At 44.7% G+C, this 19948-nt stretch overlaps 1 protein-coding gene across 4 annotated transcripts in view; it reads right to left on the bottom strand.

Annotated features, from left to right (window-relative positions):
* The window catches only part of RGS12 (regulator of G protein signaling 12), a 148109-nt gene that overhangs the window by 87874 nt on the left and 40287 nt on the right, over nt 1-19948 (bottom strand). For all 4 annotated transcript variants that reach the window (XM_055384414.2, XM_055384418.2, XM_055384416.2 and 1 more), the window contains one exon: nt 9652-9768. In XM_055384414.2, coding sequence (XP_055240389.2) covers nt 9652-9768 — 117 coding nt within the window. The remainder of the gene's footprint in view (nt 1-9651; nt 9769-19948) is intronic.

Genomic DNA, 19948 nt, shown 5'->3' with positions numbered 1-19948 from the left:
CTAGCAACTGCCTGTCCAGCCTCAGAATCATGCCACCCTTGTTATTGATCCTTGTAGCCAAGAAAAATTATCTCAAAACGATTATGTAATCATATTCATTTTTCCATTAGAAACCTTTATCTTCCATTACTTCCCTGAATATGCACCTAGTTTACCATAATGTGTATCCCATCGCAATGCCTATTCCTGAATAAATACCATTTTCTTTTGGAGAGTCTCCCTCCCTATTTGTTATTTAGGATGACATAAATGGTGTCAGAAGTGGGATGTGGAGAAGGATCACCTGTGGAAAGAATCATCAATTCTTGGAACTGGTATGAGGCACTCAACTGAGCCCTTTGAGCTCTCTGCTTCCATGACTCGCCTCTTCTGCCCTTAAAAGTCTCCTCTCAAACCAAGCCTCCCATTTTTTGTTAGAAGCTCTTTTTTACTTTATTTGGGATCTGAGTTAATAAAGGACCTTAATAAAGGACCTTGCATCTGTCTCGGATGATAAAAGACCTTTTGTCTCTTCTGGCAAGCCCCTTCTGGTATAAGGACAATGTCCCTCTGGTTACTACAGAATTTATATTCTGTCTGGTTCTGCACACCCAGTTTAATGTTTTGTTTGGACTGCATGCCTGGCTTAAAATTTCTGTGAACACACTTATTTTTTGTTTTATTTTGATTTGCTTACACACATCTGTATATGATTTGGCTCTTTTTTCCCTTGCTTGATTCTGGCCATGATCTGAGAGCAAAAATAAAGATTCTAAATAATGGGTATGGGATGGCCAATTAACAAGGGCAGTCAGCACCATATAAGGCACCAGTCTAAACTCCCTGACAGGAATTATAGGATTTTCTTTGCTCTTGAGAGATTAATAAGAAATGAAATGGGATTCTTAAACATTGAGGCACACCAAGTCTTGTAGGACTCTGGCCAGCTATACTGTGGTCCGTTCTTGTGTGGTGATGGGCAAACTACATCAGGAAAAACGCAGCACTGGACAGCCATTTTCCGTCTAAGCTTGTCAAAAACTGCAACTAACTACAGGGTTAACTCTCCATCTCTTTTTTCTACCACCTTTGAATCTGATGACTTTTCTGCCAGCATTAAGATAAACTCATTGCTTATGGAAACTAAGATTTTCTTTTAAGTGTTAAAGGGCTTTCAAACTAATGGCTTTATAAATTATGCCAAATCTATGGCAACCAACAATGCAGACACCTTTTGGAAATGTAAATTTTAGGTTTGTCTAACAATTGCTTAGGGTGATGAAAAAGTTAATTGAAAAATCGATATTCTAAAAAAAAACTTTATAAATGTTTATATAAGCTAAGGGCTGTCAGATCAAACAGGTAAAAATCTTAAGCTCAGAGCAATACTAAAAGGTATCTCTGCCTGACATAAAAATTATTTTGTCTGACACTTAAGAGCCAGAAAAAGCAAACAAACAAAAAGATTTGTTACTAATTCAAGGCAACTTGAAAACTTTGTTGTTTTTTTTTAATACAATTTAGCCAGGCCTAGCTAAAATGCAAACATTTGAATATTCAACCCTAAATTCATTTGAATCTGAAAAAAGGATTAAAAGGTTTTGAAAAGTCAAACTGCTATGAAAACTGCTTTATCCATAATTCTGGTCCATAGCCTTCATTAATTACTTATCAGGGTAAACAGAACTTAGCCACAGATAAAAGTTCCGTTTTGTCAAAAATATAATTTGATCCAACTATCTTTTATAAACCAGTGAATTTGTACTACTATGTTTTTCTGTTTCATGACCAAAATTCTAAAATGAAAGCCATAAGATCTTTATTTGTGTCTGTATTTGCTTTTATGTATGTTTATACATATTGTATGTTGCATCTACATGATAAAATCTGACATAGTTAGCCAGAAATCCCTTAAGAAATTCTATTTGGATTGGCTTAAACAAGCACTCATATAAAATATACAGTAATTAACCCAAATGCTTTTTAGTTCGTGTGACTTAAATAAATCTTTTTTGTTTGTTTTTTGTTTGTTTTTTTGAGATAGGTTCTTTCTCTGTCACCCAGGCTGGGGTGCAGTGGGACAAACATGGCTCACTGTGGCTTCAACCTCCTGGGCTCCAGTGATCCTTCCACCTCAGCCTCTTCAGTAGCTGGGACTACAGGTGTGTACCATCATACCTGCCTAATTTTTTTATTTTTTGTAGAGATGGGATCTTGCCATGTTGCCCAGGCTGGTCTCAAACTCCTGGGCTCAAGCAATCCTCTTGCCTCAGCCTCCCAAAGTGCTGGGATTATAGGCATGAGCCACCACACCCAGCTGACTTAAGTAAATCTTGGATAAATAAGTTGGTTTTAAATTTGTTGATAAAAAATAGAAGTGTCTTCAAAACTGTCAGCATACATTTTTGCCTGGCTTTACTGGTCAGACAGGATTATATTTATCTCTGCTAGATGTCTTAAGGTTATAAAAGTATAAATCCAGACTAAAGACACAATTATCTTTATTTGTATAACTTTTTAATGACTAAGACTAACACTGTTAGTTTAATCAAAATTGCTGTATCTTCTGTGTTATCAGCAAAATACCCCTATATTTAAGTTTCTCAGGTGAAAACCTGATACTCATAGGCTATACAAACGGTGAAAAGGGAAATAACTTGAAATGAAGACTAGCTTTTTCTAATATCAGTTTTCATAAGTAACCTAGGTATAATTATTAAAAATAAATAAAGTACGTAAACGTAGATGGGAAAGTGCTTATAGACTGTCATGTAACCTGAAATCTTAAAGTTATGCTATGTTAAATTAAATGATACTCATAAAATGTCTAAGTCATTTCCATATAAGATAAAGTACTAAAACATACATTGCTGAACACAAATGTAAGTTTGTTCTTGGCTTATTAATTTTAGAGAAGGACTAAATATATTTTTGCCTGTTAATACACAAAGTAATTATGTAATGGGAAAACATGTTTCCGAAAATTATAAAATGGTTCTCATGTATAAAATACTGATTCCAAGGTTTTCACTAAAAATTACAGTTACTAAGAGTTAAAGTTCTTACATATATATATTTCAGTATACAAAGTATACGAAAAGTAAGGTATGTTTCTGATGAGAAAAATTATGAGAGGAAGAAAAATGTGTTCTTTATTAAAAAAAGAGTAATTTTGTCTAGTTTGGAGATTATTTAAAATTTGTTTCAAAATATGGATTTAGAAAGAAAAGAGAAAGAAACCACTAAGTAGGAGAGCGAGAGATGTGAAGAAAGTTATAGGTATGTAGAGGTATTTTAGTAAGGAAGGTTAAAAACAAAAATGAATAATTTTATATGAGAAAGACTCCTGTGTGGTAAATTTTTGTCCTAAAGTAAAATGCCTGTTTTTTTAAGAAAGAGGAAGTACAGAACAAAGCAGAACGGCTTAAGGATGTCATCGAAGGCCTATATCGGTCATAAAAGTCTGTGAAAGATAAATTTATGAAATAAATTTTATATGATTAAGTTGGTTATAATTAGAAGAAAATTATGTGTAAGTCTTTCTAAAGACCAAACTTTAATATTAAAAATACACTAATACAAAGCAAAAAAACGTGGTCGCTTATGTTAGAACAACAGGGTTTTCTTGAAGTATTGATCGGCTATTAGTAAAACTGCAGGACGTTTTAATTTTTAATTCTGAAGTATGTTTATAAAACAAGCTTCTGAACTGCAGCTTTTTTCTATTTTAGTCTCCATCTAATTTCCCTCATATGAGGTTAGAAATGCTGTCTTCATTTAGAATGGCAATTTCATTTCTCCAGGCAGGGTCTTCCTCTCGAGGTGAATCTGAGAGCCTCGGCTTGGGCTTGGCCTCGCTGCGTGTGACCTGCTGGCCGCATATCACTGCCTTCCGCTCTCTCCCCTTGAGAAGCTGCAGCTGCTTGCTTGGCTAGGGCAAGGACTCTTTCCTTCAACTTTTTTGTCAGCTCCTGGAACTTTTTTCTCCAGTTTTAACTCTGTTACTATGGTCTGATGCACTGTTCTCCACCTGTATAACTCGATTCTGTACATTCGGCTTTTCTGGATGTGTCTGAATTGTTCCATGGAACCAGAAAACTTCCCATGCTGTGACTTAGAGCCCCGTACTGCCCTGCTCAAGCCACTAACTGTCACATTGACATTCCTCTATAATACGGTGCGCACTCGTAACGTTGGACGCCCTCTTCCTATGTCTCATTAAATTCAAGCACTTTTCATCAGCTTCCACTTCCAGGCAAACCAAACGGGCTTCCCATGAGGAGAAGCAATCACACCACAGGAGGTTTTTCTTTACCTTTTTGGTAACTGGCCTACGAAACAAAGATTTTATGTTTTATCAAGATAATTTCCTGTGTTGTCTTTATTAAGTTTTTTATTTTTTAGGAAAACTGAGCTTTGAGTGGGTTGTTTGTTTACATTCATGGAACTCCCTGTGTTGCTTTTGAAGTCTTTCTCATTCTGGTTAAATGAATGACTATTATCTAATAGTGACCTGTGCTCCTGTTTTGATCAGGCGTTTTAAATCTTTTGGCATCTTTGATGGGCTTCCCCAAGATGTAAATTCGAAATTAAATCTTTTTGACCCATAATTAGCTTTAGTATTTTCCAGTCAAGCTTCTGGAGAGCCTCAAAGGACGTATCTCTCATCTTATAAAGACTTATCTGGTACGTCTGGTAAATGATTAGGCTTATCTGGTAAACTGTATAAAAAACACTGTAAAATGATACGTGATGCTAGACCTTCTTTCAGTTACATTTATGGGTGCGTTTTTATAGGAATGTTCCAAAATTGTATAAAACTCTCAGAAACCTAATATGCCATAACTCTGGTTATTATGTTGTATGCTACAGAAATAGCCAGATTTCCTTGTCAATTGCTAATTATAATGAACTTCCACCAGATTTTAAACCATAGCTATTCTGTTTTTCTTATCCATTGTTATTGTTTTGATTTTTCTCTAAAAGCATTTGCAATCAGATTCATGGAAAAGACTCGAAGAAGTACTCTTAAATACAGGTTTCTAATAACTTTAAGATCGACAGACTAAATGAAAATTCTTCAGAACTCTAATAAGGAAACAGATGAATCTGTGAAACTACTTATCAAGATCAAGCAGAACAAAAATTAATTACCTGAGATTAAATAACTGATGAGATGTTTTTATGACTTTTATTTGAAACATTGTTGGTTCTTTACTTAAATGTTTTGTTTTCCAGATCTAAGGATGTTTTCTTTCTTTCTTTTTTTGAGACAGAGTCTCACTCTGTTGCCCAGGCTGGAGTGCAGTGGCGGGATCTGGGCTCACTGCAAACTCCGCCTCCCAGGTTCACGCCATTCTCTAGCCTCACCCTCCTGAGTAGCTGAGACTACAGGCGCCCACCACCACGCCCGGCTAATTTTTTGTATTTTTAGTAGAGACGGGGTTTCACCATGTTAGCCAGGATGGTCTCGATCTCCTGACCTTGTGATCCGCCCACCTCGGCCTCCCAAAAGTGCTGGGATTATAGGCGTGAGCCACCATGCCCGGCCAGAACGTTATCTTTCTTAAACTGTTTATAACTTACAGCAATCTGGTAAAGTATACTTCTGTGAAAACAAAAGTAAAAACATTTGCTTTTTCCCCCTACTCGATCCCTCCAAAATTTGGAAACTGTTCACAAGTATTCTTATGGCAATGTGGTTATTTACCAAAAAAAAAAAAAAAAAAATCTGTTCCCTCTTTATAGCAGGATACAACTGAAACCACTGGTTTTGTTCCCAATGCCTTGTCTGGAATCTCAAATTTGAGAACGTGCATAGAATACCCTGCTTCAAGGGTTCCTAGCCTTACAGCGGGTAAGTAAAAACTGTCACTTCCTATCAGGCCCAGAAACTTTAAGACTGTAGGAAAAATCTATAGTCTGCCTTGGTTTGGCTTCCCAGCCTCAGGAGGTTGTTAAAATCGGAGTGTTTTTTTCTTGTGTGATCAATGTAGAGAGAAGCAGCCATGTTTCTGAAGAAAAGCCGCAATACTCCTGTTATTAGACTGGAGCCCTGTGCACTGTTTCCAAGCGCCTCAATTCTTCCAGCTTCCTCCCATCCAACTTTCTCCCATAGAATCACTAAAAGCAGAGAACTACTCTATTCCTGAAGCCCTATAAGCTGAAACTAAATGAACGTTAAGGGACAAAATCCCATTCCTGATGCGTAGGCCACACCAAGAGTTCACCAAACCACTGATGCCACAACCAGAGACACTGAGACCACAAGACAGGACTAGAAGCCGACAGCTTCATGCTGTGCGCAGCCTCTCCAAGGCACCGGAACAAGAGTCCATATTATAAAGACACATTTACCCCTCTTAATGCCTACCTTTTTGACTCGGCAGAATAATGGTGTAATCGAAATTTCACAATCAGTAGCTTCTGCTGGGAACTAGATAGAACCCTAAGAGATCCTTGAGTCCACCTAGTGGGTGACTTTGGGAACATCCCTAATACAACTGGTGCTCACTCTGCTTTAATCCAACTCAGTCATGGGACACTAGATGATAAAATTGCTCTACATTATCCATTGCGTAAAGAAGGAAATGTCTGTGCTATTGCTGATACTACCTGCTACACCTGGATAAATTCTTCTGGGAAAATTAAGGCCCGTATACCCAAAATAAGAAAACAGGTCGGGGCATGGTGGCTCATGCCTGTAACCTCAGCAGAGGCGGGAAGACAGATTGAGCCCAGGAATTCAAGATCTGCCCGGGCAACATGAGAAACCCCATTCTCCACAAAAAGGAAAAAGTACACACACACCAAAAAAGGAAACAGGCCATATATTATAAAAAGTCTCACCCAATTCCCTATGGTCATTTGATTTATTCAACTGGTTGTCTTTAAGCCTATGTTCATGACTCAAAACATTAGGCAAACTGGGATTGTCATATTATTATTAATTTCACTCTGCATTTTCCCTTTATAAGTTTTTTATCTGTTGCTTAAGTCTCTGCAGAAGTACAACTCCTAACAGAATAGTGCTGGCCCAGCGTGTTGAGATGACGCCAACACCCATGGAACAGACAAAACCGTACTTAACAGTGGACTCAGGTAGACTGCGCCTGAGGGCCACTCCCTCCACACCTCCCTGGTTGCTCAAATGTGGCTAAATGAGCTCTGACACTGACTCCTGGTCACCAGTCACTTCCTGCTGATGTGGAACCAGACCACACCAAACTGGGACAGCTCCATCCCAGCACCAAGGGGCAATCAAAGCCTGACTGCAGGATGACTGGTCAGCTATGCTTTTGGAGAAAGATCTCAATTAAAAGGGGGAAACGTGAAAGTTGTCGGAAAGAAAATGGAGTCACTTGTATTAAAAACCCTAACAAAGTGTTACAGAGCCAGAGAAGGCCAGGAAGGGAGGGTTCTCATGCTCATAGACCTGATAACAAATCCATCACAAAAGACTGCAAAACCACAACCTTGCACACAGGCCATCTCAGCCTCACATACAAAAATATTCCTCTGAGGACATCTGTCCCGCAACTGCCTGTCCAACCTTGGACTTGTCCCATCCTTGTAAGATAATTATCTCAAAACAATCCTGTGATCCTCCTCATTTTTCCTTTAAAAACTGCTGTCTTTCTTGACCTCCCTGAATATTCATAGTTTACTACAGCATGCATATTCTCATTGCAATGCCTATTCCCAAATATTAATAAATATCATTTTCTTACAGAGAGCCTTCCTCCGTGTTATTCAGGATGATGGGCTCAAGAGGCAAACCACCCCTCACTTGGGAAGGCTGCTCAGATCCCTCTCCCAGGAGTCATGGAAGGCGGCCAGCAGCGAGCAGGGCCCACACAGAAAAGGACAGGCGGCCCTGCCACCTGGGCCATCCTCCTTGGCCCCAGTAAGAGATTTACAGCCAGGAAGTTTAAGGTGTGGGGCAAAGACAGCAGGGACCACAAGCCATGTGGAAAGCAGCAGGGCCCTGGTGGAGATGGAGCATCCACTGGGGACACCCAGTGATTAGACACTGGAGCTGTCTATCAGGAGCCTGGCACTACCCTGGCATGGGGCACACCCAGCAGCAATCCATCATGAGATAGAAGTTTACACCCAGCAGGGAAGGGGCAGGTTGTGCAGAGCACGTGGCCCAGACCCACATATCATTCACCAGGGCACCAGCACAGCTCTGTCAGCCCAAACCTAGGGCCACACGGTGAGTTCCTCATGACCAACAGAAAAGGAGGAAAATGAACAGGACTCGTGCACAGATGGTCAGCTCAGCATGGCAGTATGAGCCAAAAATGGTCCCGGGGTCCTCAGCCTCAAGCTAGGCCCTGCCTTAGGTAGCACACACACCTTTTGAGTCTTCGTCAGCAGCATGGGCACCCCATTGCAGCCGATTCTGATTGCTGCCCGCTCAGATACAGCACGCTAGCCCTGACCTGCCCTCGAGTTCCCCGGAGAGACCAAAGCTAAACAGGCCATCCAAGGGCAGATTCCTATTTGCAGCCACAACGTGCCAATCCCCAGGACCCCTGCCATCCCTGAAGCCACCTTTTCTCCTCCTGGAAGAGCAGGAGCTGGAGCAGTCACTGTGGACGGAGCCTGGCCACACCGCTCACGCAGATCCTTCCCGGCTAAGAACACTCTCGCCCGTCCCACACGCGCTGAAGGAGACATGTACAAGAATGCCGTAAGGGCAGACTCTCTCCCACTCCCACTGAGTGTCTATCGATAGCGGAAGGCATCAGTCATCGTCATATACTCATAGCAGAATGCCATACAACAAGTAAAAGGACTGGACTGAAAGTCCAGGAGTAAATCTTGAAAACATGACACATGTTCTAGAATAAGACATTAATAAGAAGACACAGAATACAGCTGCACCTGTATAAAATTTTAAAACATGCCAAATGAGACAGTCAAAGGATCAGTGGTTGTCAGAGTTCAAGGGGAGGGTGCAGGGTAAACAGGTGGGGCATAGAGGATTTCCAGGGCGGTGGCTTTCTCGGTGATACACAGCGGTGGGTGCACGGCACGGACATTTGTCCAAACCCACAGAGAGGACAGCACGGGCAGGAACCCTCGTGTGAGCTGCGGACCTAAGCTAATAATCATATGTCCACACTGGCCTGTCAACTGTAACAAACACCCACGCCAGTGCAGGACCTAATGATCCCGACGGCGCATTTTTAACAAGTGGGTGAGGGCATAAGGGAACTCTCTGTACTTTCTGTAAACCTAAAACTGCTATAAAAAATAAAATCTTTTCATTGTTCTTTACAAAAGAAACACAGATAGACGAGCCACACAAGATGACACTTACCCATGTCTGTGGATCACGCCCCGTCTTTAAGGGGGCAATGACAGGCCCTACCTCGTAGAGTTTTTGTGGGGATTAAACCAGCTCATTTCTAGAAGTGTTCACTGGAGTCTGGCACACAGAAGAGCACCCCAGAAAGCCCTGTGACAGCTCAGACACATTGCAGGGTAGAAAGGTTCCCAAACGTGCATGGGACGCTGTCCCCCAGAAAACAGGGGTTACCACTACAGAGGGGGAGGGGAGGAGACCACAGGGACTCAAAAAAGAGCCAGACGTATCTGCAAGGTGGACTTGCATTTTTTAAAACTTGAATGAGAAAAGAAGAAAAATGAAAATTAAATTACCTCAAGATCATCAAGGGAGCGAGTGATACTGAATCTCTTGGATCTCCCAAATGATCTCCGCGCAGACGTGCGTTGAGAAGGCTGAGTGAGTCCAGTTCCCCGCCCAAATTTTGAGCCCTAAACACGAAGAAAAAAGGCATCAGGTTATTCTTTTGCAAAGAGATGTTTAGTCTTGTCCAATGCATGGCATAGCAGAAAATCAAGGAATACTGTGGAACAAAGACTTTTTAAAAAGAGAGATTTAAAAGTCATCCCAGGGTAAATCTTATGTTAGGTATATTTTATACAAGAAAAACATGCAAAATTGAAAAAAAAAGAGTCATCCCAGGATCGTCAAGTATTTGCTCTGCCAACTGTGTGCCTCTGACAAAGCCTCCACCTCTGTAAACACAGAACATGATGACGGCAGCCCACCCACAAGGCTGTTACCCAGATCAAATGAAATCACGTGCAAGGGTGCTTGGAAAGTGGACACAGTACATTGAGAGTAAAGATGATTAGTATGATTAGTAAAGATGAAGGCAGGTTTTCAGCAAAGTCGTGCTTTTTCATAATTTTGTAAGCACTTTAGGAAATGAAAGAATCCCTAAGCATTCAGCTGGTGTCTGAAGACCCAACCAACTCCGGCGCAGGAAATAACCAGCTATTAAAACATCCTGTCTCTCCTCCTCCAGAAAATGACCAGAATTAATTCAATTCGACAAACATCTATGTTGTGCCTATCATTATGCTAGACACTTCCCCAGATGAGAAGCTGGCTCCAGCAAATCAGTCGCCACCTCTTAAAAACAAAAAGCATCACAGTTGGGAGCTCTGCTTTCCTGAGGACTTGGAATCCTAAGTGACCAATTTCAGGCTTGAAGGAAGGGAACCTGTTTATGTCAAGATTTTGAGGCTCTGCAGCTACTTTTGTCTCTCCACCTGCATAAGAGTCTTGTAGAAAACCTTGCCACAATTCCTTGAGAGTCCCTAGGGAAACCTACAGCATGCCTGCACCTTCCTGGAAGCAGATGGAGCAGGCCACCCTCCCGCCTCTCCCCTCTCCTTGCCCACCACGCTGAGACACCCCATCATGTCCTCAGACCCATTCCCGCCTGGGTCTCCCTGCACTGGGCTGCTCCTCCTCAACTGAAAAGTCCTTCCTACCCCACCCATTGTCATGGCCCAGCCCCACACCACCCCACACCCTGGGGCCTCTGCAGCCCCCTACCCTCCGCCCACACCTCCATCCTCCACCCTCCCTTCTGTCCACACCCCCATCTCTCCACCCTCCCTCCCCCCACACCCCCATCTCTCCACCCTTGTCCCCTCCCCACACCCCCATCTCTCCACCCTTGTCCCCTCCTCCCCCATACCCCCATCTCTCCACCCTCCCCTCCACCCACACCCCCATCTCTCCACCCTCCCTCCCCCCACACCCCCATCTCTCCACCCTCCCTCCCCCCACACCCCCATCTCTCCACCCTCCCCTCCACCCACACCCCCATCTCTCCACCCTCCCTCCCCCCATACCCCATCTCTCTACCCTTGTCCCCTCCTCCCCCACACCCCCATCTCTCCACCCTCCCCTCCACCCACACCCCCATCTCTCCACCCTCCCTCCCCCCGTACCCCATCTCTCTACCCTTGTCCCCTCCCCCCATACCCCCATCTCTCCACCCTTGTCCCCTCCCCACCGCACACACCCCCATCTCTCCACCCTTGTCCCTGCCCACACCCCCATCTCTCCACCCTCCCCTCTGCCCACAGCCCCTAAAGACGGGCAGAGGGGCGTCACTATCCTCTTGGCAGGCGAGAGGTCCAGCACCCAGGGGCTGTGGCTGCCGGGAACACGAGAGGATGCTCGGGGAGGGACGCCACCACTGGGCCCCCGCCAGGCCGAGAGAAGGCTCTAAGGCTGTCATCCTGAAAGTGGCGATGCCCAGCAGAGGGCAGTCGGCAGGCAGAGGCCTAGAAGCACAGCGGCCAGGTGCCAGATGGACCGGCCAGCACAGGTGTCAAGCACACACCAAGCTGAGGCGCCACAGTTGCCAGCTCACTCCAAGGCACTAGTGGCACAACTCCTTGTTTTCAAACTAAGGAGCAGGCCCCCGTGCATGCCGCGCCTCCAAGGCTGGAGAGCGCACTGCACCTGCCTGCACCTGCCTGCACCTGCCTGCTGCTCCCATGGAGCTCAGCTCAGGCTCCCGCCGGCTCCTGCCTTCTGTAAATCAGCCTGTAAGACACTCTTTGGAGGGAACCTGTGGTCCCGTTAGGACACAGATGTGGCTTCCTGGTGTCTCTGCTCCTGATGGCAGGTACCTTGAGTGTCCTGCCAGCGTGCTCTTCTGTGGTGACTGATAAATTGCCACCCCCGCTCCCTCCTGCTTAGGCTGGCGTCCGTGTCCACGCTCTGGGTCCACACCCCGGGCGCCCGCCTCATGGCCTTTGTGCATGTTCTTCCCTCCCCTGACCCCTCAACCCAAACAACCCCTCTTGTAAGAGACCTTTAAGCCCCCGTCTAAGTTAGACTCCCCAGCGTCCTCTCTCCCAGTCTTTGGGTCTTTTCCTTCCCACCAGTGACACCGCTGTCAGCCATGAGGAATCTCCCCCAGGGGACTGCCATGGGACGACAGCAGCAGCGCCCTTCGCTTCGTCTGATGCTGTCTGAAAACTTGCTGCCCAGCACAGCGCCCGGCTCCTGGCAGGTGTGTGGCCCCGGCAGAGGGGAGGCCTGAGAAGGTGCTGGACAGTGCTCATGAGACACACGACATGGAGGCCACAACACGGGGGACTGACTGCCCAACAATGGGGAGCGCAGGGCACCTGTACGGCATGCAGACGTGTGTTACGGCAACAGCAATAACGGGAAATGTTCAGTCCACTGCTAAAGCAATTAGTGACTTTGTTCTCATTATAGATTTGCTATTCTGTATTTTCTGCTCTTGAGAAGGGTGGGGAATGAACCCATGGCTTTGTGAGATTAAGGCTGTCAGAATCAAAATGAGTCACTTGTGTTAAAAACCCTAACAAACAGAGCTGGGGAGGGCCATGAAGGGAGGGCTCACACATTAGTATGCCTGGGAAAAACAAATCCATCACAAAGACGTGCAAATCACAGCCATGCACACAGGCCATCACAACCTCACTCAAAACACACACTGTGAGGACATCTATCTGCCCAGCAACCGCCCGCCCACCTCCAGCCTGGTATCATCCTTGGTGCTGATCCTTGTCGCAAGGATAATTATCTCAAAACAATCATGTGATCCTCATTTTTCCTTTAAAAGCCTTTGTCTTCTTTGGCCTCCCCAGCTATGCACTGTAGACCATGGCAAGTATCTGCCTACTCCAACGCCCTGCTCCCAGATAAACATCATTTCTTTCAGAGAGCCTCTCTCTGTTATTTAGATGGACAGTGATAAGAGAGTTTAATTTTTTTTTTTCTTTTGAGACAGGATCTCACTCTGTCACCCAGGCTGGAGGGAGAGGTATGATCATGGCTCACAGCAGCCGCGACCTCCCAGGCTCAAGTGATCCTCCCACCTCAGCCTCCTGAGTAGCTGGGACCACAGGCATGTGCCAACAGGCCCGGCTAATGTTTGTATTTTTTGTAGAGACTGGGTCTTGCTATGTTGCCCAGGCTGATCTGAAACTCCTGGGTTCAAGCAATCAATCACCTCAGCATCCCAAAGTGCTGAGATTACAGGTGTGAGCCACCACACCTGGCAGCCCTGACCACGCCCCAGGTGAGCGGCCCTTCCAGTCAGCCTTGCCACTTGTTCCCAGCACAGGTAAAAGAAAGGATGTCTGATGCCTGTCCACACATGGATGCACTGTGCACTTTGGAGATGTAAAGGAGAAAGGAAAAGTCTAACAAGCAGACAGAAAACAATTCTTGCAAAGCACTAAATCAACTCATGGAACGAGGGCCAGTAACAGATGTGACACTTCCACAGCAGGGAGAGACCAGCGTTTACTCATGTTTCTCAAATTGACAAAGTTTTGTAAATTAATAAATTCAGATCATCACCGCCGATTTAGCACCCCCTGCTGGTATGACATAATCTTGACTCTTCCCCAAAGAGTACTAAACAGAGAAAACAACAATAAAAATGGCCTAAAAGGCCACTTGTTTCAAACTCCAGCTTTTAAGTTGAGAAGACTCCTCACGACTGTCTGAGAAGACAGGTGGCCCCCAGGGCACCATCTCCACCGCCCAGCCTTCGGCCACCACACCCAGCACTCAAGGGCACTGAGTGGAGCAGACATCGCCCGCCCGCCAACCACAGAGGCCGGTCACCCTGGCCCCCAGGCATCCAGGATGCAGTGAGCCAGCATGAGCCAGCCAGCTTCAGGGAGAACCAAGGGCCTCAGGCCAATCAACCTGCCTGGCTACAGGGTCCCAAGGGACGGCCGGTCAACCGGCATTACTACCACAGACAGGCCCAGAAAAGCATCGGGGTCCCTCCAAAGTAAAACCGCTAGAAATGAGGGGAGGGGAAGGGTAGAACCTTACCCCCTGCTCAGGTACCAAATTTCTTGGCCACTCTCAGTGCCAACAATGAATTGCTGGGCACAGTGGCTCACGCCTGTAATCCCAACTCTTTGGGAGGCCGAGGCGGGTGGACCACCTGAGGTCAGGAGTTCGAGATCAGCCTGACCAACATGGAGAAACCCTATCTCTACTAAAAATACAAAATTAGCCAGGCACGGTGGCGCATGCCTGTAATCCCAGCCACTCAGAAGGCTGAGGCAGGAGAATCACTTGAACCTGGGAGGCAGAGGTTGCCGTGAGCTGAGTTCACACCACTGCACTCCAGCCTGAGCAACAAGAGCAAAACTCTGTCTAAAACAAAACAATGAATCATCCCATGCGACCATCAGTTCGGAGCGAAGAATCATTTTGGCATAAGAACCATTCCAACGCCTCAATCCACAGATGAGAACCAGGAAGTCAGGGAAGCAAGTCCGTGCAAGGTCACACAGCTCGTGGCTGACCTGGGACAATACCCAGCTCCTGCTGTACTACTGCACTGCCGTTTTTTATTAAACTTTCAAAATATTTATTCAATCTGATTTTAAAATCCAGATAACACAAAATTTACCAAGTTAGCTGGCTCAGTAGCATTAGGTGTGTTCGTACTGTTATGCAAGCATCACCACTGTCCTCCAGAACTTTTCATCTTCCCAGAACGAAGCTCTGCCCCCATTTAACACGCACTCTCCATTCCCCTCCCCCAGGCCCCCTCTCCCGTTTTCTGTCTTTATGAATTTGACTGCTCTAGGAATCCCACATAAGTGGAATTAGATAGTGTTTGTCCTTCTGCGACTGGCTGATTTTGCTGAGCATGGTGTCCTCAAGGGTCATCCATGTTGTAGCCTTCCTCTTCAAGGCTGAATAATATTCTGCGGTATGGATGGACCATACTGTGTTTATCCGTCACCTGATGATGGACATCTGGGTGGCTTCTGCCTTTCAGCTATTGCAAATAATACTGCTATGAACATGTGTAAAAAGAGCATCTCCTCAAGACCTTGATTTCAATTCTTTGGGTATATACGTAGAAGTAGGATTGTGGGCCATGCGGTCATTGTACTGTTCGTTTTTTGAGGAGCCACCACACTGTTTCCCACGGTGGATGCGGCACTTGGCATTCCCAGCAGTGTGCCAGGACTCCAACTCCTCCACATCCTGCCCAACACGGGTCATTTTTCTCTCTTGTGATGGTGGTGGCAGTTGTTTTATAGTAGCCATCCCAAGGAGTGTAAGGTGCTGCCTCACTGTGTGTTTAGTTGGCGCTGGCCTAATAATTGATGATGTTGGGCATCTTTCCACGCGTTCATTGACTACTTGTGTATCTTCTTTGGAGAAACGTCTATTCAAGTCCTTTGCTTATTTTTTAATTTTTCTTTTTCTTCGTTTTTTTTTCTACTTCACAGTTTCACACGGGATCTTTGCCCATTTTTTATGTTAATTTCTCTTTATTTTCTTTTCTACTTCACAGAATTCACACTGGACTTTTGCCCATTTTTTAACTGGGTTGTTTGTTCTTGTTGCTGAGTTATAGGAGTTCTCTATAGACTCTGCATATTAACTGCGTATCAGATACATGGCTTGCAAATGTTTTCTCCCATTCTGTGGGTTGCCTTCATTCTGTGGGTTGCGTTTTTTAATGCGTAGAGTTTTTACATTTGATGTAATGCAATTTATGTATTTTTTTCTTTCGTTACCCACACTGCTAGAACTAAAAATTCCTAACCAATTCGGTCTAAATAAACACTAGTCCATAAGCCCCAGTGGGGCAAGGACCATGTCCTGGTCACAACTACACCCCCACCCCTCCCACAGTGCTTGGTGCATACCAAGTACTCAATGAATACTTACTGAACAAATAGACTGTACGCAAGAGAGTATGTAGCTTAAAAGAGAGACCAGATCATCCGAAGGTATTTCCAAAAAGAGGCAATATAGAGACTTACAAGGAGTCAGATTTCTAGCTCACATCTTCGCATCTCCTGCTATATTCTTCAGGGTTCACTCAGGAGACAGAAACCACCCGTAGTTCTAACAGAGAGTACTGTGTAGAGAAGGGGTAGCTTGGTATTGAGGGATGGAAAGGCAGAGGGACTCTGAGATGCCATGGAGTAACAACCTCGGGAAGCCGCTGCCACCCCAGGGCTGGGAAAATGCAGGGAAGCAGAAGGAATTACTCCAACTTGGCAGCTCAGAGGAAAACAGCCGGGGGAGCTGGGGCCCAGACCACCAAGGGACATGACATGGGGCTCCAGCCCTTGGGTTTTGTTTGTTTGTTTGTTTGCTTGCTTGTTTGTTGAGACAGCGTTTCACTCTGTCACCCAGGCTGGAGTCCAGTGGTGCAATCTGGGCTCACTGCAACCTCCACCTCCCAGATTCAAGCAATTCTCCTGCCTCAGTCTCCCAAGTAGCTGGGACTACAGGCACGCACCACCATGCCCGGATAATTTTTTTGTATTTTTAGTAGAGACGGGGTTTCACTATGTTGGCCAGGCTGGTCTCAAACTCCTGACCTCAAATGATCCGCCTGCCTTGGCCTCCCAAAGTGCTGGGATTACAGGTATGAGCCACCACGCCCGGCCCAGTTTTTTCGAATTTTTAGAGTTGGGAGTCTCACTCTATCTCCCAGGCTGGAGCGCAGGGGTACGATCATAGTTCACTGTAACCTCCAATTCCTGGCCTCCCAATATGCTCGGATTACAGGTGTGAGCCATGGCACCCAGCCCATCCATTGTTTCTGAGGGGCCAGAAGGTTGGCGCAATGAGCTGGGCAAACTGCAAACTGAGAGGGGAAGGAACTGCCCCTGTGAGGGTGAAACGCTGCTATGGTGACACTCCTGCCTTGCCAGCTCCGGGGAGCGCCCCTGGGGACAGAGCCTCACAGGGATGCAGCTGTGAGCAGGAAGGTGATGCAGAGACCCTGTCGGTGTCATAGAGGGTGGGCTTAGGGCTGAGGGCAGTAAGCTGAGTAACCGGCACACCTGGTTAAATCTGTTACAAAACTCTGTGCGGCAGGAAGAATTCCAAGCCCAAAAGCAAAACTATTTTAGAATCAACAAAATTCCATTTCAAACATAAAACTAGACAAACTTACAGCAATGGTTACAGAGTAACGTGTAAGGAACCAAAGAAAGGTTTCTGGGTCATAGCAAAGCACCTTTTGTGAAAGGAAGGAGAAAAATGTGCACAAAGACTGGGTGTCCTATTCAAGAAAGAAAAAGATGAATATTACACATGAAAAGACATTTAAGTAGAGATATTAATTTAAATTATTCCAAAATATCTTAGGGCCTATGATGTCCCAAGCAATTGACTAGGACTAGAACCTTTAACGACAGAAACAAAGCACATAATTTCTTCACCGGTAAAGGAGGTGGGTGTGGACTAAGGAAATAAACCAAACAGGCTTGAAATCAAAACAAAACAAAACATAAGGCAAGAAAGCAGGGAGGGAGAACCTAGAAAAAGTGGATTCACAGGAAGAATGCAGTAATATCCCAGAGCCAAGACTCAATGTGCCAGTCACCCAACACATCAGTGACCCGCATCTGCCAATTCAGCCTGATCTTCTTCTTGAGCTGTCAGAACAATCTGCCACTTATAGTAACAATTCGAAAACAGAAATGGAAAAGTTTAAATAAAAAGACGAGTGCTGACTCAGAAAAGGCTGTTTTCACCAGATTAATAATAGACAAAACAGGCTTTATCCCTAATTTTAAAATTTTTAAATAAAAAGTTATTGAAATCCTCTGGAGGGAGGATAAAAATAAAATATAAGATTCAATATACGAGGAAAAGGAGAAGAAAGGGAGGGAAATGAGAAGGAAGAGGAATAGAAAAGTTCTACCATTAATTTTTTGTTTTGTGAGACTACAGTAATCTTGATACCAAAACTCGACAAAGACAATGAGAAGGGAAAGTACGAGATAGTCTCACTCAAACACGGACTTTAAAATTATACAAAAATAGTAGCAAACCAAATACATCAGTGTATAAAAAAATGATCATAAGTTAGGTTTATCTCAGGAATGCAAGTATGGTCTATTATTTGAAAATCAATCATTGTAATTTGCCATGTTAGCATCAAAAGGCAGAAACATGATCTCAATGAATGCAAAATAACAAAGAAAACAGCAAAAATTTAACACCCATTCATGAAAACAAATATTAACAAGTAGTAATGAAGTGAACTTTCTTAACCTTAATAGGGTAGCTAGATATAAAAAGCAACTAGTCAATTATACTTCCATATATCATAAGAGCTAGCATGTATAATTTATTCTATTTTAATTCCTTTTTCAACCAGCTTCCTCAGGTTGAAGCATTTACAATTTTTAAGAGGTGCCATTTATAATGGCAAATAAAATTATAAGGTACCAAGAAATAAATCTAGCTACAGAATAAATTTAATTAAAGATGTTTATGAAGGAAATTACAAAGTTTTACTGAAATAAGCCAAAATGAGAGAGAAGAGAGATACTATTTTCATGGATAGGAAGGCTTGATCTCCTAAAGATATCAATTCCCTCAAACTGAGCTACAGATTAAAACACAAAATGTCAATAGCATTTCGGGGAATTTGTAAACTGGTTGTAGAATCTACATAAAACAGCAAGGCCCAAGCACAGACAAGAAAACCTGCCCTAGAAGACAGAAAGACGTATTATAAAGCTACAGTAATTTTTTAAAGTATAGTTGGGGATACTGACTAGGAAGGAACAGAGAAGCAAGAAACAGACCCACACACACATGAGCACATGATCCGTGACAAAAGGAGCACTGCTGATCCACGCGGAAGGACGACATTAGTGCTAGAACCACTGGTGACCCACAGAGAAAAAAGTTAACTTTCGTCTCACCTGATTCTTTTCATAAACATTAACTCCAAGAAACTTTAAGGGGAAAAAGGGAGAAAATCTTTTTTGACCTCAAGTAGTAATAAATGTATTAAATAAGACACAGACCGGGTGCAGTGGCTCACGCCTGTAATCCCAGCACTTTGGGAAGCCAAGGCGGGAGGATCACTTGAGGTCAAGAGTTTGAGACCAGGCCGGGCACGGTAGCTCACGCCTGTAATCCCAGCACTTTGGGAGGCCGAGGCGGGTGCATCACGAGGTCAGGAGATCGAGACCATCCTGGCTAACACGGTGAAACCCCGTCTCTACTAAAAAGACAAAAAATTAGCCGGGCGAGGTGGCGGGCGCCTGTAATCCCAGCTACGCGGGAGGCGGAGGCAGGAGAATGGCGTGAACCCCGGTGGACAGAGCCTGCAGTGAGCCGAGATCGCGCCACTGCACTCCAGCCTGGGAGACAGCGAGACTCCGTCTCAAAAAAAAAAAAAAAAAAAGAGTTTGAGACCAGCCTGACCAACATGGTGAAACCCTGTCTCTACTAAAAATATAAAAATTAGCCAGGTGTGGTGGCGTGTGCCCATAATCCCAGCTACTCGGGAGGCTGAGGCAGCAGAATCGCTTGAACCCAGGGAGGCGGAGGTGGCAGTGAGCCGAGATCGCACCACTGCACTCCAGCCTGGGTGACAAAGTGAGACTCCATCTCAAAAATATACATATATAAAAGACACAAAGTGTAAACCATAGGAGAAAAGATGATACATCTGGCTAGAAGAGTGAAAACAGGAGTCATGCCCGGGGCAGGGACACGTGCGATGCGCACAACCAGCCAGGGACTAACAGCCAGCATCTATCATTCCCGCGGTCCATGAGGAAAAGACAGCCCAAGAGGAAAGAGGGACGAAAAGGTTTGAGTAGGCGCCTCAACAGA

This window comes from Gorilla gorilla, chromosome 3 (genome assembly GCF_029281585.2).
Source record: "Gorilla gorilla gorilla isolate KB3781 chromosome 3, NHGRI_mGorGor1-v2.1_pri, whole genome shotgun sequence".
In the NCBI taxonomy this organism is placed as follows: Eukaryota; Metazoa; Chordata; class Mammalia; order Primates; family Hominidae; genus Gorilla; species Gorilla gorilla.
Note: the sequence above shows the minus strand (reverse complement) of the source record. Positions and strands in the feature narration are given on the sequence as shown.